General features: G+C 42.5%; 4 protein-coding genes across 23 annotated transcripts in view; 3 read left to right on the forward strand and 1 right to left on the reverse strand.

The window, feature by feature from the left end:
* The window catches only part of oscp1a (organic solute carrier partner 1a), a 30,514-nt gene extending 27,963 nt beyond the window's left edge, over positions 1 to 2,551 (forward strand). For all 12 annotated transcript variants that reach the window (XM_042076325.1, XM_042076323.1, XM_042076327.1 and 9 more), the window contains 3 exons: positions 1,357 to 1,502; positions 1,950 to 2,007; positions 2,415 to 2,551. In XM_042076325.1, coding sequence (XP_041932259.1) covers positions 1,357 to 1,502; positions 1,950 to 2,007; positions 2,415 to 2,534 — 324 coding nt within the window. In that variant the 3' untranslated portion in view covers positions 2,535 to 2,551. The remainder of the gene's footprint in view (positions 1 to 1,356; positions 1,503 to 1,949; positions 2,008 to 2,414) is intronic.
* Positions 2,552 to 2,695: 144 nt separating this feature from the next.
* On the forward strand, positions 2,696 to 6,184 carry lsm10 (LSM10, U7 small nuclear RNA associated). Of its 4 annotated transcripts, none has more exons than XM_042076374.1 (2): positions 2,696 to 2,820; positions 5,728 to 6,184. In XM_042076374.1, exon 2 carries the CDS (start codon positions 5,733 to 5,735, stop codon positions 6,105 to 6,107), a length of 375 nt encoding a protein of 124 aa, XP_041932308.1. In that variant the 5' UTR covers positions 2,696 to 2,820; positions 5,728 to 5,732; the 3' UTR covers positions 6,108 to 6,184. The 4 variants fall into 4 exon arrangements, with proteins under 4 accessions (XP_041932308.1, XP_041932309.1, XP_041932306.1 ...); XM_042076375.1 differs by lacking the exon at positions 2,696 to 2,820 and adding an exon at positions 3,476 to 3,684; XM_042076372.1 differs by lacking the exon at positions 2,696 to 2,820 and adding an exon at positions 4,746 to 4,990 and having other exon boundaries at positions 5,711 to 6,184.
* A 4,429-nt stretch (positions 6,185 to 10,613) lies between these two features.
* Positions 10,614 to 17,225, forward strand: eva1bb (eva-1 homolog Bb (C. elegans)). The gene is made up of 3 exons (XM_042076367.1): positions 10,614 to 10,942; positions 14,349 to 14,495; positions 15,091 to 17,225. Exons 2-3 carry the CDS (start codon positions 14,420 to 14,422, stop codon positions 15,519 to 15,521), a joined length of 507 nt encoding a protein of 168 aa, XP_041932301.1. The 5' UTR covers positions 10,614 to 10,942; positions 14,349 to 14,419; the 3' UTR covers positions 15,522 to 17,225.
* The window catches only part of thrap3b (thyroid hormone receptor associated protein 3b), a 29,251-nt gene continuing 22,473 nt past the window's right edge, over positions 16,739 to 23,516 (reverse strand). For 5 of the 6 annotated variants that reach the window (XM_042076281.1, XM_042076280.1, XM_042076279.1 and 2 more), the window contains 7 exons: positions 23,085 to 23,263; positions 22,066 to 22,177; positions 21,604 to 21,679; positions 20,105 to 20,274; positions 19,444 to 19,702; positions 18,781 to 18,933; positions 16,739 to 18,528 (listed from right to left, as the gene is read on the reverse strand). In XM_042076281.1, the coding sequence (XP_041932215.1) occupies positions 18,292 to 18,528; positions 18,781 to 18,933; positions 19,444 to 19,702; positions 20,105 to 20,274; positions 21,604 to 21,679; positions 22,066 to 22,177; positions 23,085 to 23,263 (1,186 nt within the window). In that variant the 3' untranslated portion in view covers positions 16,739 to 18,291. Of the gene's footprint in view, positions 18,529 to 18,780; positions 18,934 to 19,443; positions 19,703 to 19,797; positions 19,958 to 20,104; positions 20,275 to 21,603; positions 21,680 to 22,065; positions 22,178 to 23,084; positions 23,264 to 23,516 lie in introns of those variants that run through there. The other variant, XR_006026085.1, reaches the window with a different exon arrangement.

Below are 23,516 nucleotides of genomic sequence, written 5' to 3' on the forward strand. Positions count from 1 at the left end.
ACCACTAGTTGAAAACCCCTGGAGTATCAAAGGTCTTCACAGAGTTCAAGGCCTAGTCACTGTCGAAACACTAACCTGTCCAACCTGTTGCATGGATTGGAGTGTGTATAAGGTGTATACTACACTATATTCCATTTAAGCAGTGGTGGAGGAAGTACTGAAACTCAGTACCACAATGCCAACCCTACTTAAGTAAAAGTAAAAAGTACCTGCTTTTAAATGTACTTAAAGTATTAAAAGTAAAAGTACTTGCATAATGATTTATTATCTTAATATCTATAGGCTTATTAAAATAAAAATAAATCAGTAGCCTATGAGCTGTGGCATTTTAATATAGCTAGTTTTAGGTTATACTAGATAGTTTTAAGCTGATGTAATTGTGCTTACCATCCATGGCCCCGTTTACATTCTGACTTACAATTCTGGAGACTATTCTGGTTATCTACTAGGGTGATCTGCTGAGTTAAGTATCATTCAGCAAAACACGAGAGTCTGAAGTTTATCGGGGTAGACAAGGGAAACACCTGGTGGATCGTAATGCCAATTCTGCTGGTCCAGATTGAACAGAAAAGTTGTTGAGAAAGGTGTCTTTATGATAAGGTTCAGTTTCACTTGTGCAGACATGCATAGACATTGAATGAGCGCTCACATTACTACCCCCCAATTGTAGGCTATGCCTCTTTATTTGATCACACAATTAAGAAATATTTTAATCTGGAACATGTAGTTTTTTTTTTTCGGACAGCAGTTCAATAATAGTCTACCATTCATTTGTGCCCCAAATGATCAGACGTGTGATAGGGCATAGCCTGTAACTTCACTGCTCCGCGGACTAGCAATCTCATCGGAGAGGAGGCCCTAACACTGCAGATAATAGACAGAGAAAGGCAAGCGTATGCTCAGGGCACAGAACACAGTTGCAAGTCCAGTGTAGCCATGGGTCTGGTGAATATAGCCTACCAAATACAGATGGCTACAAACTCACGCTTTGCCTGGTCTAGACTAGAAGCCTATGTTTAAAAGATTTAGAAGCGGGGCAAGTAGCACTCTATCTTTGGTAGCAACCCAGCCCCCTGGTAAAACAAACGTGTTTGTCAAAGAGAGAAAAAAAACTGATCATAAAATGTAACGTAAAAAGGAACAATGGTGTTGTAGAAATGTAGCGGAGTAAAAGTACAGATAATTGCTGCAAAATGTAACAAAGTAAAAGTCGAAAGTATGCACTATAGATTCTACTTAAGTAAAGTGCAAATATATGGAAAATGTACTTAAGTACAGCAACAAAGTATTTGTACTTGGTTACATTCCACCACTGCATTTAAGAAATGTCTATCCATTTATCTATTTATCTATCAGGCTGACACAACCCCCAACCCTTTGGCTAAAGAAGAACTGAACCTGCTGGCTAAGCTGATGGGAGGTATGGAGGTACAGGACAGTCCCAGTGGGAACTCAGCCTTCCGCGTCAACCTCTTCACCACAGACCAGGAGGAAGAGGAGGCGTGAGTAATGTTACCAGAATTTCAGTGTCCAAGCTTGTGGTGACATTATGTCACTGTGTGTGTGTGTGTGTGTGTAAACCATTCAGACACTTCAAAAGTTAGATTTGCATTTACAACTCATGGCGCTGAGCATTTTATCTTAGGTGACTCATGAGTAAGGTACAATGCAATCAAACAGCTGTTAAATAATATACTAGAAAGAAAAGCTTCTTAAAGCCATGTTTCAGTTTTACCACATACAAATGCCACATAGATGCAGATGAAGTGCATAAACATTTCAGAAAAATTCAGGATTCACAAATTCAGTGTGATTACCCATGCATTAGCCTTCATAGATATTCAGTGTGAACATAAGGCTATTATTCAGAATTAATATTTTATCCTGCCATTTTACCCAGTTTCATCCACTTATAATAAGAGTTGTTCAATCTGTGGAATCTTCTTTAGGGGAACCGCAAGTGAGACACACGGAATGTTCAGTGTCATAAATATCCAAGCAACAAAGGTAAATACTTCACTGACACCTTAAGTTCAGTTATTTTAATTTACCGTTGGAACAGTACCTGGCTTTGTGAAGTACTAAATCATCAGTGAAATGTTTGACAGCTGATATAAGTTGCAAACAAAACCATGTACTCATCATCGCAGTATATTAAAACTGCATGTGAGAATCGCAAAGCTTCTTCCAATGAAGAACTCAACAATGTTTGTTTTACTTGGTGGGAAGCCAGATACTTTGCATACAATTTGCTAATCCAACAATGCCCTCAGGTCATGCCCTAAGGCATCAGTTTAACTTCCTGAAAATCTGCCTTAAGAACCCTTTAAGCCCCTTACCCACCTGACCTCACTGCTACAGCAAGGACCAAATCATTCAGTAAACCACTTTATTTTCTTGATGTTTTCTCTGAGGATCACCGTGCCAATTCTGAACTGGCCAGGATTGCTGGTGAGTTCACCGATCATGAGGAGAATTCGGACGCTCCCAGCAGCAAAGGGGACCACCTGCTGTCACTGATGGATGACCTGTGAAGATGAGCTACGAAACGAGAAAGACCTTATAAGACAAACAGGAATGGTGCTACGCATTAACTCTGAATTTAAACTACAAGAACTGACGCTTGTGGTTTGGTCACGTTTCATGTTTAGTCTTGTCACATGGCTCTGCAGGTAGAAAAAGAAAGAGCAGACGCCAACTGGCACTGCTGAAAAGAGGAGAGGAATACTCTAGCCAGTAGGACTCATTGGAGGCATTCTGTGGAGGCGGTGCGTGCCACGAGGCACGAGGAGTTCATGTAGTCACACGTTTGTGTGTGTGGTAATTTTTTTAATTCAAATTATGTTGGAGGTCACATAGCGTCCCTAGCGTTTTTGCTGTTAGTGCTCTGGTTTCTGTGGTTTTGAGATAAACAATATGCTTTATTTACTTTTAATTATTATTATTATTTGCAATCTGTCTATTGAAGTGCAATACAACATAATGGAACTAAATTGTCTGGACATAATGTGATGGCATGATAAGTGTTAAATGCAGACACTGAATTTCTGAAATTTCCATATAATGTAATATTTACAAAGCACAAAAAAATGATATTCATGTCCACTAATAAACATATGTTTTAAGTTATTCGTTTTTTACAACTGTTTACACACATTTTCAAAACTCTGTGTCTATTTTTCAAAACTCTACACACAAACCCCACAATTCCTCACACAAAATGCAAAATGCCTCAAATCTCCAGCAAAATGACACACAACATTAAAAATGTCATAAACACATCTCTAAAGCAAACATTCGCCCCACATTATAAACACTTTTGTCATAATACAACATTTTGTAAACATCATGTACACACTGTTGCTCAAAACCTAAAGCTCTTCTGTCTTTCATCTTCTATGTATATTTCCATACAAGAGTGAAAGTCATCTACAGAGAGCAGGGCAGTTGGGCATGTATATTCATACGATAGACCCTTTCAGGCCCCAGCCGTGGCGCAACTGGCTGGGGCACCTGCACCGTACGCCGGCGACCCCGGCCTTCGATTCCCGCCCCTTTGTCCTCGCCCCTTTGACTCTCTCTCCCACTCACTTCCTGTCACTCTCCACTATCCTGTCGCATTAAAGGCATAAAAAAAAGCCCCTCCCCAAAAAAGGATCGACCCTTTCAACTGCAGAAACAAAGGTGCATTCCTAAGGCATTTCCGGAGGCACACTTAACAACATTAAGCTACTGGTAACTTGGAGACAGAAGACAAGTTTTACATAAAGTCAACTTTTTGTAGAACATTACGCTAAAGTCCAATTCATTTTCATTTCAAAGTATCGGTTCTGAACAAGTATTGGTTCTGAACTGGAAATGAACTGAATCTGGAAATCCTCTAGGAACAGATTGAAAGGGTGGGTACCCTTACAAAAATGAAATGTTTTGCGGCAGATCTGCAGCAAACTTGTGGGTGATGTGTAGGAGACAAATGAGTTCACTATAAAATATCGCCAGAAGTTTGCCAGTGTTGGCTGCTAGAGGCAAAGTTCTGGCAACAATAAGAAGTACAGCAAAGTTCTAGCAACAATAAGACGTTTGCCACTAGTGTTCGCCAGTGGTTTGCCACCACACTTAGCCAATAATGGCAAACTTCCAGTGAACTTCTGGTGACAAACCTACCTGCATAATGACATTGCTGCAAATTTGTTGCATCTTCGCCAGAAACCTAATTTGCATGTGAAAATATTACACTTTGCCAGAAACCTGACATTTCTGTAAGGGTAGGTATTAGATAGGCCTACCTTTATATAGAGTATACAGTATATATAGAGAGAGTATCTACCTTTATATAGAGTATATCTATTCATAAGGCAATGATCTGATGGTGTTTAGTAAAGTAATGAGTGTTTGTACATAGAAGACTGAGTGTGAATAAGTGGTGAATAAGTGTGGCATTTTGCAAAATGTGTTTTAGGAAATTGAAAACTGAGTCAAACACTGATAATTGTTAGTGTATGGTTTTGCAGATTTGATGTGGAGTTATGGTGTTTTAAAGACATGTTTAGAAAATTGTGTGACAAGCAAAACATTTGTGTGTAAGCAGTTGAAAAAAACTAAAAAAAAAAAAAACTCTTACCTCTGCTGATGTTTTTACTGCAGTGTTTATATCCTTTAGTCACTAGAGGGAGTAGTTATCCTGATAGTTTTCTGGTTTGATGACGTCTTAGAAAGGAAATTACGTAATCATCATCATAAACCACCGGCGCCAGTCTACGCAAAAGCTTTCCTCACTAAAGTTAAAGTTTCTTACTGTCTATATTTCTGGTCTACGTTAGTGGCTAGATCTCTGAGCGGCACCCACTAGCATAAGGATACACAGGATCTAAAAGAAATATTAAAGAGGACCCCAAACTGTGAACGTTTGATTACTGGTCTCTGGAGTCTTAATAGTCTGAAAGGTTTGCTTGCTTGAGACTTGCCTCCAGCGTTTGCAACAGCGGCACAGGTACTGACGTTTGTGGTAGCTGTTTTCTTCGCTCTTCAGAGTTTTTAAGTTTAGACTTTATCCAGTGCAGCGGAGATCTGTCTGAATGTGATGTTTGCTGGACTTAACACAATGCATTAAGTCAGAGAAGTTCCGTAAATGGGCTCTGACGAGGTTCAGCATGCATCACATTCAGACAGATCTACGCAGCTTATTTGAGCAGACGTGAGTGTAATGTCTCCACATACAAAATCGGCCTTTATAAGAACTTGTAATGTCGTCCCTACCTTACCGAAGCTTCTGCTTAAGAACACCACTTTGGAAAATTAGGAGTGCACTAGCTCACTCAATGTCAACCAGACTAATAGGCCTATAACATAGATGACGCTAACGTTACGAGTAGCAGGCCAGTCAAACCGAGGAAAGCCTGTCGTATACATCTCCTCTCCTTTTGGTGAAAAATGGCATGTAGCTTTCTCATACTAGATTGTATTCTCCCTCCTCTTCAATGCAGTTAGTGTTTACAAGTTGGTATGCCTATGTCTTCCCATAATAGCCTATCATATCACCTTTATGATATGAATGGTGTCGTGAGATGAACGTTACTGTCAGTTCAGTGTCTGCAAGATCGTCATGCCTGCGTTTAAAACTTGCACTCATTAAGATATTCTGGATATGTATTTTTGGAAAACAATATGATCTATGTTTCTATATTCCCTGATATATCTGTGTTCTCATTAGTATACTGTATCCGGCAGGGCCAATGGAGGTGTCGCACTCAATCAGGGAGCGCACAATCGCAGAGAACAGTCTGGTTGTCCTACTGCAGGGTCTGCAAGGCCAGGTGACCACAGTGGACCTGCGGGACGAGAGCAAAGCCAGAGGCCGCGTGGTCAACGTGGATGCTTTCATGAACGTGCGTCTGGAAGAGGTGCTCTACCAGGACCGCAAGGGACGTCTCACTAAGCTGGCGGACCTGTTCATCACTGGACGCAACGTTCGCTATGTACACATTCCGGATCACATGGACATCGTGGAGACCATCAAAACCCAGTTGGCCAGGATTCACAGAGTTCGAGATTTCTCTGGGAAACAGGCCGGCAGGAAGGAGTACTCAACCAAGAAAGGGAAAAAATGACACCCTTTTTTAAAAGGCAGTCATCAGATAAAACAGTGCCTTTTGAACAGGTCCTGGCATACTGACGATAAAACTTGAGCCTTGGAGAGTTAAAAAAAAAAAAAAAACCTTTGGAAGAATGGGTCCCAGGCCCTCATGTCATGGTTCTTACTTAGGCCCCTTTATGTCAAGCCTCAATCTTCAACAAATTGTTTCAGATTCAGTGTGGCCTTTGCGCACCCCTGAGTCTGACTTTATGTAGCCACATGGATGGTTTGTTGTTGTTTTTTGATTTAAAGTATTGTGTTCAGATTTAAAGTATTTTCAGATTTAAAGTATTGTGTTTTCAGATTTAAAGTATTATGTACGTGTCACTCGTTTTTTGCTCTAAACAAGATGTTATGTGTGCAGTTAGAGATAATACATTACGTTTAGGATCTTTTTGGTTTTGTTTGTTTTCTTGGCTAGTCAAGGGTATAAGGCCCTAACGATTAGGTTATGAATAGTCACAATCGCAATATAATGCAGATCCTTCTGCTAAAGAAGAACTAAATGCGCATGGTGTCAGATTTGTTATGGAGGTGATACTTTCATTGTTCAGATGAAGACTCACAACAAATAAAACTCTTGCAAGAATAAGAATATAATGAATTAATTACATAATCACCCTTTGAAGTTATTTGTGTTGGTGAAAGTGAAAGGCCGTTTTATTCTGTGTGGTAACACTATATACACTATACACTCTTTCTTCCCCCTTACCTCACTTGTGAGGTATACCATCACCAGTCATCAGCCATCCGTGTGTTTGGCCCTCATCTCACCTGAAGTCCCATCCCTACGACTGCCCTTTCATTGCCTCTTACTGTCCCCCCTGCCCGGATTCCTGGCCTGTACAGCCTAGCGACCCACCACTTTCCCTATGACAACTCTGCCCGGATTCCTCGCCCGTACAGGCTAGAGACCCACCACTTGCCCTATGACAACTGTTACCCATGGGCCTTCATTTCTTTTCTCTGATTGTCTAACATTCTTTAAAGCGCCATGAGACATGTAATGTTTTGGTGCTCTATAAGTGAAATTAAATTGAATTGAATTGAAACTATAAGCTGACCATAGGGTCCAAATCACAGGAGTTTTGTCAGTATAGTTAAAATGCAAAAAGTAAGAGGTAGTTGGTCTCACATTCCTGTTACTGTTGTGCTATCGATATACTTTGCTGCAGTTGACGTGCCATCTGAGAAGACTGTAGACACTTATTGCATTACATACAGAAAATAAAAGGTTGTATGTTTTAGTAAGAGAATGTTGATATTGACATTGGAGAAGTTATAGAGAAGCATCAAAACCTTTAACATCAATGGTTTCATGGGATGCTGGAGCTTTCCCAGCTCATAAATGATTTTGCGTTGCAATAATATATCATGAAAAATAAAATAAAAATGGGAGAAGATATGGGTGAAATGTCAGTCATTTTATCACATCTATTAAAATATAAAACATGGAGTTGTAGTAAGCAATATGCAGAATGCATTTCATATTAAGCCTAATTATTAAATAGTGCATTGAGAAGTGTATATTGTTTTTAACGGAGAAGCCAGAATTGTTGTCTGAGATTTTTTCTTCTCCATTCATCTAGCAGATCTTCACATTGCTGATGCCTTTAACATTAGAGCTTAACTATAATATAAGAGTGAGGAAAGGCCAGTCCAGTCATCGCTGATGCGGGCATAATTGACACTGTCGTATTGAAGCTCGTATCAGGGTCTCGTGCTTGTCTAGTGTATCAACTCCAAGATAACTTGTTTTTCACAATTCTTGAAAGTGGCTTCATGTTCTTGGTTTGCCTTTTAGTTCAACAAACAAACTATCTGTCTTTCCTCTGAATGCTGTTATACTGTATGGGAGTTTAGCTAACATTACATAAAAACAAGCCCTTATTGTCATGTACACTGTGCATCCCAGAGGGGGTCTTGTGTATACACTAACTATTAGCCATAGTAGTAATGGTTAAAAATGAGAAAAGAGCATATGCTGTAAAATAAGTCAAGGGTGGAGCATTTGTCGATCATCATATGACTAGTTCAATAATATTAGTTACATAATGTCGATGTGTGAAGTGTCAATAGCAGCTCTTGGTAGCAACAAGGTACAGTGTGAATGCAAGTTAAGACTACTAAAACGTCTGGTTGATTCTGATTTGTGTTCAAACTGTGTTTTCCAAAAATATGTATTTGATATTGATATTGTATTGAGGCAATCATCTACCAACCACCTTTTGACAGAGGGGCATGTGTCAATTATCAACATGAATTATCAACAAACAGAATGCATTAATTATCAGAAACACATGCAGTTGGTGACGTATATACAATATAAAGAGGATGTTTTGAATGTAGTTTGAGGGTGAGATTTAGTGCCTCATGCTTTGACATTCAATGACAGTATGACAGATGACATGAAAATTGTGGAATGCCATTCCAGGGAATGGCACTCCTGGCAGGTCTTGCCCTGCCCCTATTAAATTGGATTTCATTGTTGTTTGCACTGGCTGAAGTACCCAGGGGCGTTTTGACGCTGGCACTTGGCTCTCATGCTGGTCCTTAATGTTACACCACTAAGGGGAATTGTTGCTAACAATTCATCATAGTGGCTTGGAACGTCAACATAAACAAGACATGATTTCCAGGGTCTTGATGTGACTTTTCAAACAACAAAACAAACTTTATCATGCCCCACCTCCCCTGGATGCTGTTATTCTCACTGATTAGTGGATACTTAATTGAGAAAGCTGTCTCTAACTGGTGAAGTTTAAATGAGCAAGCATGAAGAGTGAGGCCTCTTTTCCTACATTTGGGTTCTAATGTTTACATTACTGTACTCTGTGTTTGTGAATAAAAAGAGTATGTGTTGAAGAATTCAAGGAATTTGTATAAGGGGAGGGTGTTATCAGAAACAGTCTCGGCTGATGGAACACATGCACGGAACATAAATGGAAACCATTTCTGGCCTCGGAACTGTGTTGATCAACTGCAGGGGAGGCAAACCCAAGCATTTTTTTGTTGTTGTTTGTTTTAAAAAAAACACAATAATCACATCAAAGCTTGAGGTGTTTCATAACACAATTGCCCTGAGGATAGTGTCACCTATAACAGAGAATCTTGTTGTGCTCAGTGTTTAAATATTTCCTCACATTACAGTCTTTCATTGTCATCTGTTGGTTTGTTTCTTTCAATATAGGAACAGGTGGCTTTTTTGTCCATAGACTCGTCTGTGCCTCATTCTTGACTTCTGAGTCCTCGTCGGTTTGTGACCTAATGTTCGGGTCGTTGTGGGAGCGTTTCTGTGTCACAGTGCTATTGTCAGAGTCTGTGGTTTGGACTTGCATGGTGGTTTTGATGTTTCCCCATTCTCATTCTTCTCAGAAACAAACAGCCATCCTAGCAGGACCCACCGTGGCTATGAGCAAGACGAGCCTCTCAACGATGGCAACCACATAATGAGGGCCTCTGCTGTACACTGTTAAACAAATGCACACAGAACTTAACCCACTGGGATGATGAAGTCAAAATTCCCACCACAAGATAAATGATATTTAATGTGTAAAACACACACACACACACAGAAAATAGCCTTTTTTTAAATAACCAGATTCCGTTCCCAGCATGCACCTGTATGTAAGGTATTTTATGCGCTCACTGATTCCATAGCCACCCCAGTGCCAGCGACGTAAGCACCCCAAACCATCGCGTCCCTCTGACTGAAAACACAAAGATCTCATTTAATCCCGTGGCCCGAAGGAGCAGGCCTTGTGCCCGGCTGCCAAAACTCAACAGCTATTTCCTGTTACACCCTCTTGACTTAACGCTGAACAGACCTTTCATTGGCACGTCTGGGACTGACAAAACGAGGGTGGGGGTTGGAGGGGTGCTGGGTGGTTTACGATCTTATTTACGCCACGCCTGGGTCCATCTCTTCGGTCAGATGAGCAGCACTTGACACACAGGCCCCTCCTGGGTTGTGAGTTTGTGTGGTAGGCCTATCTGATGTGGCTGCTTGTTTACAGTGGTGAGACTGTTGGGTTGAATCACTAGCAGTTAAACATGACACAAGGGTGCATGGATTTGTATTCTCATGAGTAATGCCAATTGCCTGCCTCTCTTTCCCGCAACCCCCCCTCCTCTCTCTCTTCAGCTCATTTTCCATTCTCTCTCTCACTCCTTGTCTCTCTCAATGTTCCCTTTTTCTCTCCTATCCACTTTTCTCTCTGTCTCTCACTAACTTTCTCCCCCTCTCTCTCTCTATCCCTCTCTCTCACTCTCACTCAAGCACTCTTGCTCTTGTGTTCTCTTCTGCCTCTCTTTGACTCCTTCTCTCTCTCTCCCTCTCTCTCTATCCCTCTCTCTCTGCTGGAAACACTCCCCCTTTTCCCTGACTCAGCCCTCCCTGGCGGCTCCTCTATGTGCTCACTCCCTCGTGTGTGTGTGTGTGTGTGTGTGTGTATGTGTGTAAGAGAGAGCACAGAGAGCTCATATTGTGCCTAGGCCGGCCTAGTGCCGGTACAGAAAGGGAGGGGGGGCACATGTGCACACTATGCTGTGAGTGCTGCCTCTCTCCTCTCTCTCCCACTCCACATCCACGCACGCCAGAGTAGACAAGCGCCTCCCTCGGCTGACTCCAACTCCCTTTCCATCCTCTCCCCTTCCTCACAGACACAACGACACAACACTGAGAGCTGTTCCGGGATTAATTACCCCACTTCACTTATCCCCCCTGCTGATGTTTATTGAACACCTGTGGGGCAATTTCGGAGGCTTCCTAAGTCGCCAGTCCATTTGCGATGTCACAGGTGAATTAAGGTGAGTGAGAGCTTAGATAGGAGCTGTGTCTTGTTCATGTGTGGGTGTACTGTCGGTCTGTATTTTTAATTTTGTACTATATAGGTCTGTCTAGGGAATAATTCAGTGTTGTGTTTGGAACATCCAGTCATTCACTACGTAGTGCACTGTATAGTGAGAAACAATGGTGGTTATTCACTAAAGCTCTATGTGAATGAGTGGATTTTTTCCTGAACTCAGGGCAGGTGTTGTCTAAGTTCGTAAATGTAAAAATTCTGTGATATGTTGGAAAAGGATTAATGGGAAAAGATCCATGGGGATGTGCAGTGGATCAGTGTTAGATATGCTCCAGAGAGAGAGAGAAAGTGAGAGATAGATAGATAGGTAGATCGAAACTTTAATAATCCCAAAAGGAAATTCAAACTTTCAGTCACTCAGTACCACTATGCTACATATAACACTAGGAAAGCACATCAGAAGATAGAATATTTAAAAGAAATATATATATAAAAGCACCATTTTGAAGAGCAGCCTACCTCAGATGATCAGGCGTCACTGACTCACCTGATTATAGTGATTTTCAGAGGATGTTGGGGAGAAGAAGTAAAAATATACACTCTCCACCTCTGCTGTTTGCTACTTTGAGAAAGGTGTGGTGTGGCATTGAGTGGGGTTTGGCTTGAGTTGGTATCTTGGCATCCTTTCCACTTGGAGAAAAAAATGATTGGAAGTTTGTTGGAACTTTTTACTCTCCTCATGATATGTGTGTGTGGGTGTGTGTGTATGTGGAGTGGGCAACATCTGTTCAGTTGGCTGTGTAAACATTATCACTGCTTCAGACCCATGCGGGTCTTAGCCCAGCTACTGGTTCTGGAAACTGCTTGGCCCGCTCGGAAGTGGTTTGTGTGTAAAAGATGTTTTCCTTTGCATTTACGAATAGCTGGCATGTAAAAAAGCCATCGGTTCACCCCACTGGAATGCTGTTTCGTTCTCTTTTTTTTTTTTAAAGTAAAAAAGATATTTTGAGACGTTGTTGTGGCTAAGTGTCTACACAAACTCCCCTGTCTGGCGGTGACAAATGTTTATGGTCTCTTGGTTGGTAATGCTACAGCGGATCTGGAATGTGTTGTGTAGTTTGGGCACATGGGCGTCAAAGGGCTTTGTTGAGTTTCATGACTTGTATTTGGACAACTGTTTTTTTACGCGTCCACTTGCTGAGACTGACAAGGGTGGAGATGGCCAAGACCTTAAAATAGACTCAACTGTTAAATATCAGAGTGGGAAAACACAGTGTGACTAATTATGAAAAAGATTAAATAATACAATGAAAGCAATAAAACTCTTAAAAGAATTGATCAAGCTGTTCATGTTGCCTCAAACTATACAGATTTTCTGTTTTCAGGACCACCACCTGATCCAAATTCCTTGGTCCCCTCTGTCGTCTCCAAGCAGATATTTTCACACAGAAAAGAACAGGGAGTCCACAAATTGCTCATGCTCAGAAAAATCTGAAGCTCCTGTTCTGCCAAAGAATCTCTGGCTGAGGATATAGCCGCGGTGAAGTGTACGTAACTGGCCATTTGGAACTGGTTGATGCTGGCTCTGCGCGTCTGGAAGTCAATAGTCAGTCCCATCCCAGCGAGGCAGCCTTAGATGGCAGACAGCAGCAGAGACTGCTGCAGAGACTGCTGAAATATCCTAAGGCCATACTCTTCACTCCATCTTATTTAACACAGAACACAGTTAACTGAGTTCGAAGACCAGTGGCCTGACTCAAGGTTTGGCCATGAACCTAAAGTGAAGTAGTATTTTGTTAATCATAACACGTGTCAGAAAACATAAGGACCCATGAAAAAGTGGACAAAACTGAACACAGTGAAGAAAACAGTTTAGGTTAGCAGCACCTAATCACTGAACCTTTGGGAGTTTCTCAGTTACAGTAAAGTGGAGTGAAGCCCTTATCTGCACCTAACCTGTGTTGGCCATCTTGGCAGGGTGACCCGGTGACTGCCGGGCAAAGCTGTGGGTAGATAGGGATCGGGGTGGGAAGAAAACAGAGTCTTGATGAAGTAGATTAAAACTAGAGGTAATTATGGGCTCCCAAGAGAAAGAGAGCCAAGGAAAGCAGACAAAACAGTACACTTTCATTTCTAAGCAAAGCGGGACCAGCCATCATTAGGGCTAGTTATCACATAGAGGGGGCCTCTGCGTCACCTGATATTATGACTGTTTGGACAGCTTTTGCTCATTCTGACCTGGGGGTGACCATAAGGTTACGTCTGGGTATCAGTGGGCCTTTAATCATCTGCATATGCATCAATCATCACATTACGTAACACTGAACAGAAATCGGAGTGTGTGGAGGGCAGGCACCAAATGGAAAGTTCTTCCAGGAACTGTTTTCCCTTCTCTTTCTCTCTCTTTCTCTCTCTCTCTCTCTCCAGTCATCTCTCTTCTCCTTTGAGTGAGTGACACGTGTTGGCCCCCTGCCAGTTTCCCAGCGACGAGTGAGTGTGTGTGTCGGCAGAGTCTCTGTGTAGGGTGGACCAGAGGGAGCGGGGGTGGGAGTGGAAGCCTGGAGCAGGCATGTGAAAGCCGACATGCGGGTCTTCCTGTGGGAAACACGGAACCCCGGGGACTCTGAGAAAAAGCAGAGAGGAGGCAGGGTCACAACATCATAAACAACACTGCACATGAGAGAGGGAGGGAGAGAGAGAGAGAGAGGCAAAGATAAGAAAAGAGGGAGAGAGAGAAAGAGACAGTGATGCAGAGAGAGGGATGAATTAAAGGAGAGAGACAGAAAGAGAAGTGGGTGGTTAGGAGAACAGGAGAGCACAGAAGACAGAAAAAAACAAGAGAGAGGCCGAGCAAGAGAAAGCCACCCAGCTTCACATGCTGTGCAAAAGAACAGGGAAACCTCATGTTTGCTGTAAAAGCAAGATTATAGGTCCTGCCATCAAGATCTAACCTTGTTCCATTATTCTCTGATGGGCAGATCTCAATATGCCTCCAGTACATACAACAGACAACAGTGGAGATAAGGGAGTCAGAGGGAGAGCGAGATCTGCAATCTGTGTGTGTATGTGTGTGTGTTTGTGTGTGCATATGTGTGGGAGTGAATGTGTGTGAGTGTGTGTTTGTGTGCATGAGTGAGTGTATGTGTGTGTGTGTCTGTGTGTGTGTGTGTGTGTGTGTGTGTGTGTGTGTGTGTGTGTGTGTGTGTGAGGATAATATCCCCCTGGCATATTTGTACATTGGTAGCTTGAAAGTAGCCTGTCTCCGCCCTCCTACGTACTTCTGCTCAATTTTCATTTAGGACCAGCTAGCTTGAAAGCACTGATGGCTCATAAATATTCTGACCAGCTTGTAAAAATGCCCCATGGCACAGAACTGTTTTTATCAATATGCTCCCCTTTCTTTTATCCAGATATGGTGAGGAAGACCCATCACAAACAGATTATAACGGCAATGTAGACATCCTGAGAAGCAGACGGGCTGATGTTTAAAATGAATGACACACAAGCAGAAATGGAGCTTTTGAGCAACAGCATGGCAACATATGCCCACCTCAAAGGTAAAAGTATCTTATTTTGTTTCACATTTTTGTGCTTTTAAGGAAAAGACTAAGTTTCACCCTTCTTTGACAGAGGCCAGGGGAGGGTGGTTATTGGAAAGCAGAGAGGTATTGTGGGTATAGCCAAGGTTCAGGCCATCCCGAATTACAATTTCCTGCCTAAAATCTGCTGCGGGAGGATCAACAGCCAGTTGAGTGAGCAGCAAATCATTCCTGAGACTTAACTGTTCTGTTTGACTTGGCTTTACACATCAAGCCCATGAAAATGTCCTCAAAAAAGGTCCCTGTGTTTTCTCCCCCTCAGTGTGTAGGTTTAGAATGTAACTGGTAGATTTTAGGTTTTCTCCTCCACATGTAGCACAAAGCTACAGTCATAGAGGATGCATTTGCAAGTGTAAAATATTTTCTTTTTGGTTGGTTTAAATCTTACATTGTAAGCCATAGGCCTATGTGAGGGTTTCAAATGTGCTCTGGAACTAGGCCAAGGGCAGTGACTTTGTCCACAATCTCAATTTCTCATTAAGACAAAAATAGTATATTTCTCAGATAAAAGTTAAAAGTTTCTTTCTTTCTATTGTTTTTTCTTCCATTTTAGAAAACGTGGAGAGTTTTGCCCTGTTCTTCATGTTAGGCGTGTGTTCCGGCTTGCTCGTGGCCTTGTGCTTGCTGGTGTTAGGTCTCGCGTGCCGGCCGCGCGCTAAACAAGCTCCTCGCTCACCTGACAAGCGGCAGCTGCGAGAGTCGAGCGAGGAAGATGAGGACGATGAGGAAGACGGCGATGAGCCAAGCCAGGTGAAAGATGACGAAGAAGCGGAGATTCCTCGAGTGACGGTGGCGCCCATGAGCGATCTCAGCCAGTCCAACGGAACCTTGCGAAGTGTTAACGTCTTCACTTCAGCTGAGGAGCTGGAGAAAGCGCGAAGATTGGAGGAGCGGGAGCGCATCGTCAGGGAGATCTGGAGAAACGGACAGCCAGACATACTGGCGACGGGCACAGGCACTCTTGGACGGGTACACTACCACTGACCACCTCAGATTGAGCATTGACTTGCTGGTCAGTCAAGTAGCAACTCATTGACCTACCGCAGCCTATGCAGTTTTTAGGCTATAATTTACGTAACACACACATCTTCTGGAAAAAAAAAGTGATAGGCTAAAATTATTTTTTGTCCGTGGAAGCTTGTTTATGCTTGGATAGCCTATCTGGGTGTGATTGTTTTCCTATCACTAAGCTTCTCCCTTGGGGCCTTAGAGTTCCTTAAGCGTAAATTCAATCTACTAGGCTACTGTCCTCAGAGTAGGCTATCATGAATTACAGGATAACTTGGCCTTCTAAAACCACTGTGAATAGATGGCATGGCAGCAATGTTTAGTAATTCGTGCTCCCTGCTATGTAGTAGCCTAGGCCCAAATATTGTTTATGAATTGGCTTACCCATTTGGCTTTGATTTGGCTTCTACAGTTAAGTCTCCTTAGGTGTGGCTGTGAGAGTTACCAAATGCTAGACACTTTTACACTTAATGACAAATTTAGTGTCACAACTACCAGAACATTGGTCTGACAATTGTAAGAATCCCTTGTAGCCTACTCGTATGTTTAACTCTATTCTTCAACTTCAATCTGTGCCAATGAAATTCACATCCAAGTTAAGGTACAGTTTATTACCCACTTGAACACAAGCTACTTTGTAGTTTAACTGGGGGAAACTGTGTAACCTCGTCACTCTTTAGCTCCTTCCTGTCTCTCCCTATCCAAGAATAACACCCTGCCGTCTTCAGGTCTGTACCAGGGACATGCTCTGCAGTCCCGAACACTGAAAAGCATTGTGCCAACCAGGAAGTGCCTCTATCAAAAGAACTGGACTGTTATGAAATGAATATGCTTTTTTATATGCATTTTTACATGCACAATTCAAATGTTTCTGTATTGACAATTTAGTGTACGGTATTTTTTTGCCATTGCATGTAGCCTGTTGCCATTGTTGTATGATGTAATGGTTGAAGTTTACCTATCAAAGGTCCAAGACACAACCCATTGCATAGCTGCTTTTAACCTTATCAGGAGATATAGAGCACAGTTTAGTCCGGTTCAGTGCCCTGGCTCATGCACAGGGCAAAAGGGCCAATGGATGACAGATGTGCCGCATATAGAAAGAATGCCATTCCAAAAAACCTTAGGCCAAGACCAGAACACAGCACAGCTCACTCTGGTCGTTCACAAGACACAAGATAAATAACAAAACCTGAAGTTTACATAAACTGATTTATTGGAAAAAAAAAAAAAATCACTGGAGGGACGTTTCTACAAGCACCGGGGGAAAAGAGGGTCATTCACATAGCTATAGATCAATAGATATGCAAAGGGAAAAGAAATAAGTGTCACAGTTCTACAGAAAGTAGAGTACAATAGCTAACACAAAAGCACGACCAGCGGAGACGGCCCTACACACAGTACAATCTGTTTTGCACACGAGGAGGCGCAGGACTGTGCATCCAGTTTCCCTTCACATCAACACATCTCTTGAGTCGGGGTTGGGTGGGAGTTATGGGGGCAAGAAAAAGCTCAAGCTCTTATTTGACATTTCTTTGAACTATAACAGACAAAACTGCATAGGCCCACTGTTCACTTTCAACACTATTCATACAAAGGCCACAATAACTCTGTAATACAAGCATCTATATCAATGTTTGACGTCGTTTATGTAAATAAACTATATACACTTGGAGGGTATATTATCTGTTATAATATGACTGGGATCACAGGATTATTTTTTAACTGGAAGAAAAAGAAAATAGATATATATATATAGATATATATAATGACACGTCAGTCACTCCACACTATGAGTTCTTCAATATTAGTTCGTTTTCACTGCTGAAACTGTTTCAGACTAAAATAACAGCATTAAATGTAATTATAAACATAAAAAGACTGTGGATATCATTATGAATGAACACAAGAATGAACCTGTACAGTTTAATGGGGGTTTGTTTGAATGACACTGACAGGGGGTGGAGCTCCTTCAGGCAGCTCACAGTGTATTGGTCCCAGAGCAGAAGGGGCAGGGCTAAAATCGCCACACCCCCAGACACGACACATATTCCCAAACAAACAGACAAAAAGAAAAAAAAGAAAAAACCCTATCAAAATAACCTTTAAGAAATACATTAGTAGAGGTACGTATACAAAACTGAGATACGTACAGCATGTATGGTTGTCATCTCTAAGGCACAGATACTTTATCCCCTCTGCCTACTTAGAAAACACAAAACAAAAACAGTGAGTGTGCTTTAAATGATAAAAGAAACAAAAATGTTTTGAATTAATATTTGTCAATCACAAGCTGTATCAAAATACAACTGTTTATTATGATCCATAGCTTTTTAAACAGCTGAGGAAAAAGGAAAAAAAAGTATATACCAAGTATTGCATAAATCTAAACGACAACAACAGCAAAGATCTCTGATAAAAGGCAAAGAAGTTACAAGGTCTTTTGCTCTAAATTTAAACCAATAATAACCCTCCCTCCATTAAAATCTCCACAGTCAGTGGCACTATAGTCCACAGGACAGTTACATTCTTCTGATGCGTTAACTACACCGGCTGAATCACATGCGAGTCTATTTGTGCTGCAATGGCTACACATTTAGAAGTAAAAAAAAAATACAACAAAACAAAACACAAAAAAATACAAATACAATCTTAAAACAAATCTGAAAATTCCAAAAGAAGAAGGGGGTGGGGTGGGGATAATAAGGGACTGGGGGACTGTGGTGGACAGCATGTCGCGTCGAAGTTACATCTTTGACATGGCGGCGTCTCCGGCTTTATCCTCTTCCTTGTGGTTGACGTCAGAACCGTTGCTGTCGCCCAGCTCGCCCTCTTCCGAGCCCTGGAACATGTCGTGGGTCCACTTGGGGCTGCCACCGCCGGTACCCTTACGAAACACAAAGCCTCGCCCTCGGGGGTAAGGGCCGCCACGGCCGCGTCCTCGCATGTCCACCCACTTGTTCTCCCCGTCACGGTCATCATGCTGAAACAGGAAGAGAGAGAGACAGATGTTCAATTACTTATTTGTGGCACTAAAACATTGTTTCTGGTCTTATTTGAGAGAGAGAGAGAGAGAGAGAGAGAGAGAGAGAGAGAGAGAGAGAGAGAGAGAGAGAGAGAGAGAGAGAGAGAGAAAAAATAAAAAAATAAACACAGGAAGACAAGGACGAACACAGAAATGGAGACCAAGAGAGCACTGAGAACTCTGAAGTGTTGTTGCTGGTGTGTCACTCACCAAGTAGTACTTCCTGCTCTTGGGGGTGTACTCCGGGTCCCACTCCTCCTCGGGGGGGCGCACTGGCGGGCCCCCCATCTGCTGCGGGTTTCCATTGTTACTGTTGCCAGGGTAATTACCTCTTCCCCATCCTCTGCCTCTTATCCTTGGTTGCTGTGGGCAAACAAACACAGTAGGGTTTCACACAGGAAGTAACAGTGACAAACATTTACTAAACATTATGTGCTCTCTTTAATCATGGGTGTATGATAACCAAGTACCTAGTGCTGAGCAACGTACCAGATGAGCCGGTATACCATCTTTAATTTACCATTCAGGTATGCCATTTTCATGTACCGCCATACCATTACACAACTGTACCTATGTGCAGTATATACAGGATATGTAGAGCTGTTTAAGGCCTTCATTTAGTTAGTTAAAAAAGCCTCTGGGTCAAAAGGAGATGAAAGCCAATATGAAGAGATGAACTCTCCTTAATCCCTCCCAAAGCCAATATGAAGAGATGAACTCTCCTTAATCCCTCCCAAAGCCTTAGAAATACATCCCTGTATATGAGACTCTCCATGTAAACACATCGGAAGATTCTACATTACATCAACTTACAAAAGCCTGATTTAGCATATGAATGAATTAAGACTGAGATGACCGAGATGTGTTACTTACAAATCCCCCACGACCGCCGTCGTAACCCCCCCGGCCGCGTCCGTACCCGCCACGGCCCCTGTCGCCGTGGCCCTCGTAGTCGCGGGGACCCCGGTCCATAGGGTAATCTCGGGGCCCCCCCATGCGCATCTTGCCGTACCCCCCCTCCTCCATATGCTCCATCTCCTCCCCCATGTACTCCTTACCCCTGAAGGAGGGGGAGGGGGAGGAAGAGGAGGAGGATGAGGAGGGAGACCTCTCTCGCTTTTTCTTGCTCTTCCTGCAAAAAGGAGAACGCAGATGTGAACCAAGCAGCAATATCTAGGGTAATAGTTCGGAATTCAATAGTTGGGAGGGTGAGACTGATTAACATACAAATCATGGATAATTGAGAGAACTGTCAAATAAAAGACACCAAGGAATCAAATACAACTGATTTCCGAGAAGAAATAAGTGGCTGTATTTCGATTGAAATGATTCTGAACTGTCAGAACTTTTTCCACTGATATGATTTCAAGATTTCATTACATGATCCCTGTTTGGAAAAAGAATGAATCATAATTATCATTTCAGTGTGTGCTAATGAAAGAAAAGTGTGCATGCTTGTGTGGGCATTAAGAAGCATAAAAGGGGGGATATAGTATTTACGTGTGTGTGTGTGTGTGTGTGTGTGCAGACATACTTGGACTTTTTGTGGTGTTTGGAGGATTTTTCGGGGGAGCGCTCTCTGCTGGGACCCTGGGAGCCCCCTGAACCCTTGCCCCCTTCCCGCTTGTGCTCGCGGTCCTTAGGGGGGTACTTTTTACGCCTCTCAATGTCCAGACGCAGGTCGCCCTCATATTTTTTACCCTCCTGAGGACACAGAACAACCAGGGAGGTCTAGTTAGCTAAGCACACAAGGATTACAGCTGGAAATATATACACATACATAGATATTTAAATGCAAATGGGTTAGATCATTAGGACAACGCAGGACATTCGAGTGTTAATTGTGCAACTGCCCCATCTAGTGGTGGGATGAAGCAACTACAGAGTGGTTCCAAAGGTGCTATTTGCTACTGGCAGTGTGCCGCTCTGTATAGGTATGCTTCACAGAATTTCACGCAATTCTGTTCCAGGTTACAATTTGTTTTGTGTGGGCTACTATGAATAAAGCAGATCTGGGAATACCACAGAATTCTGGGATGTACTGAAAATGACTGGCAACCAACAAATGAACATAATATGGAACCGATTTAAAGTGCCCCTGGTTCTTGGCCCAGTCTTTGCACAGCCTTACCCAGCTGATGTACTGGGTGTTCACCCATCCCCCCAAAGGGGAGGGGGGGGGGGGGGGGAGGGAATAGATATCCTCGATACTGTTTGGACGAACCAGAAATATTTTTGTTGTGTTGCTGAAACATTTTACAAGGTGTGCTGTGTGCTGTTTTGTGCTAAACATATTGTACTCCGTGCATAACCCTTTCAACCACACGCACACTAGTAAACAGAAACGATGAACCTTGTACCAGCGCAGCCCAGTCAACTCACACACAGGTATTACAACGTTAAAAGTACAACATACGGGCTGGTGAAATGACAGGATGCCGTCAACACTTAGCAAACCCAACATCTACACAAAAGCTATCTAAAACGCCACCACAATCTACAGGACAGACAGGGGAGAAGCAGCATGCTCCAAAATGCTTTCCCGACAACAAGTTAGGTCAAGTTAAATTAGGCAAAAGAACAAATGTCATACATTTCTCTTTTTTTTTCCTTTAAAGAACAGATGATTGTCGAGGAGAAATACTTACTATTGGCACTGCTTAGTAGTCCAGTGAAAGGCTTTTTTTGGACACTTTTTGGGCATCAATAGTCACTTCCCGCTTTTGTTTAGCCTTTTTGCATTGGGGCATGTACGTACCAACCCGTCTAACCATATCGCAAAGGCCAGTGGGTACCACTCAGTAATAACACACAGAATTGGCTGAATTAGATTTATGCACCTCCTTTAAAAAGAAAAGCAAAAAGCTCAATATTGTTGTTTTTTTTTTCTCTCTCTCAAGTTTCAGCTTCTTTTCTTTCTTTCTTTTTTCCTGATTTGTATTTTTTTTCCTGTTTGTTTGATTGGAATGATTTGCTGCTTACTCTTTTCCAAAAAGAGAGACACTATTTCAGATGGTCAAAACGGTCGGTCACCTTGTAGCTGCTCTCCTCGAAATCCTCAAACAGGTGAGCGTGCCTCTTAAAAGCACTGGGAGACACATCAATTCTCCTGTAAGAAAAAAAACACGCACGTGTGAGACTTAAAATTACTTTTATGCAAATCTGAATCGAGTCCAAGTCCAGTGATGGTTGTCTGTCTGTCTGTCTGTCTGTCTGTCTGTCTGTCTGTCTGTCTGTCTGTCTGTCTGTCTGTCTGTCTGTCTGTCTGTCTGTCTGTGTGTCTGTGTGTCTGTCTGTGTGTCTGTGTGTCTGTCTGTGTGTCTGTCTGTGTGTCTGTGTGTCTGTGTGTCTGTCTGTGTGTCTGTCTGTGTGTGTGTGAGCGCGCACGTATGTGTGTAGTCAGCAGGTGTGCACGTGTGCGTATACACCCAGTTGTATGGTTCTATATAGGACCAAAAGTGAGTGTGAGTGTGTGTGTACCCCTGCCATACATACCTGTGGATCTCTGGGCTTTTCTTTGGCTTCAGCATTTCCATCTCAGTGGCCCGTCTTTGGTACATGGCAAAGCGCTCATTTAGAGTCATTCCAGACGAGCGGAAATGTTGCGCTGCAGGGAAACACATCGACAACATCAAATCACCCATAACAACCAACTGCTCAATCAATCGATCGACGGATCAATAGACTTATCAAACTCATAAAGCCTTCCTGCAAAGACAGCAATCTAAGGAGGTTCTGTCACACAGGATGTGGTCAGAATGTCGTCATAATAAAATGCAATAAACATTGTGTTAAACACTCAGGGACCCTCACAAAGGCACCACTTAGTGAGGCGAATTGCTGGACTCCAATTGGAGGTCCGCAGTTCTTTTTCCAAGACATGCTGCTAACCTACACCACGTACACCATCTGTCAAGCTGTACTCACTAACAGAGACTATTTTTATCTTAACACATCACAGAGCCTTGTTGTCAACAACTCAAGACTTGGTTAGCAACATGTGGGAGCAGCTGGTGACCTGGAAAGCCAACACATAATTATCCGGAGGGGAAACAACACCAGTTATTTACGAACAGCCACTTAGTCGACTCCGTTTAATCCTCAACAACATACGTTACATACAGGCATCTTGCCATACAGAAATGCCAATGGCAACATCAGTGTAATGACACATGCACAACTGCATATGGATACTTGTAAGAGACGGATGGCAACTGGTACCATGACGATGAATTTAGATCAGGATCTAGTTCAGCATTAACAATATGCTATTTTATTTACCATAATTACACATCAAAAGGAATTTAATTAAGTTACTGACATAAATTGTAAGTCTTCAGTACCAACGCTACAAGGGTGCTACCAATGGCTTTTTAAAAACACTTTCAGCTGACACCTGTCCTGAATCCTTTTCAAGAGTTAAACATCAGTTCAGTTTGTGTCTGTGCATGTGTGTGTGTGTGTGAGCGCGTGCACATGTATGTGTGCGCATGTGTGTGTGTGTGCTGGCATACCTTTGATGTGGTGTACGATGGTGACAATGTGCTGAGCGTAGAGCTCAGAGGGACTCCGGCGCAGCTGCGCGGCCTGAATGTGCTGGAAGATGGAGCGGAACTCCTGGTCTTTCTTACTCGGGTGGACCAGGTCACGAGACAAACGTCGCTCTTTAGCCATCGAGCCTGACGTGCTACCACTGACAGGGAAGTGGAACAAGAAGCAGTTAAGAGTGGTGGCATGTGGAGGAGTTATACAAAGACAGAGAGAGAGAGAGAGAGAGAAATCACACAGAGTGCAAGACACACACATACATCTTAAAATGGACAACAGATGTCTATGATGATAAAAATAGAAGACAAATAAACAGTAATCTATAATAATCTATCTAGATTCTCTAGTAATCTATTCATATTCTGTCATTTTTTTAATTAACAAATCAGGGGAACATT

The sequence above is a fragment of the Alosa sapidissima genome, chromosome 21 (assembly GCF_018492685.1).
Source record: "Alosa sapidissima isolate fAloSap1 chromosome 21, fAloSap1.pri, whole genome shotgun sequence".
Lineage (NCBI taxonomy): Eukaryota > Metazoa > Chordata > Actinopteri > Clupeiformes > Clupeidae > Alosa > Alosa sapidissima.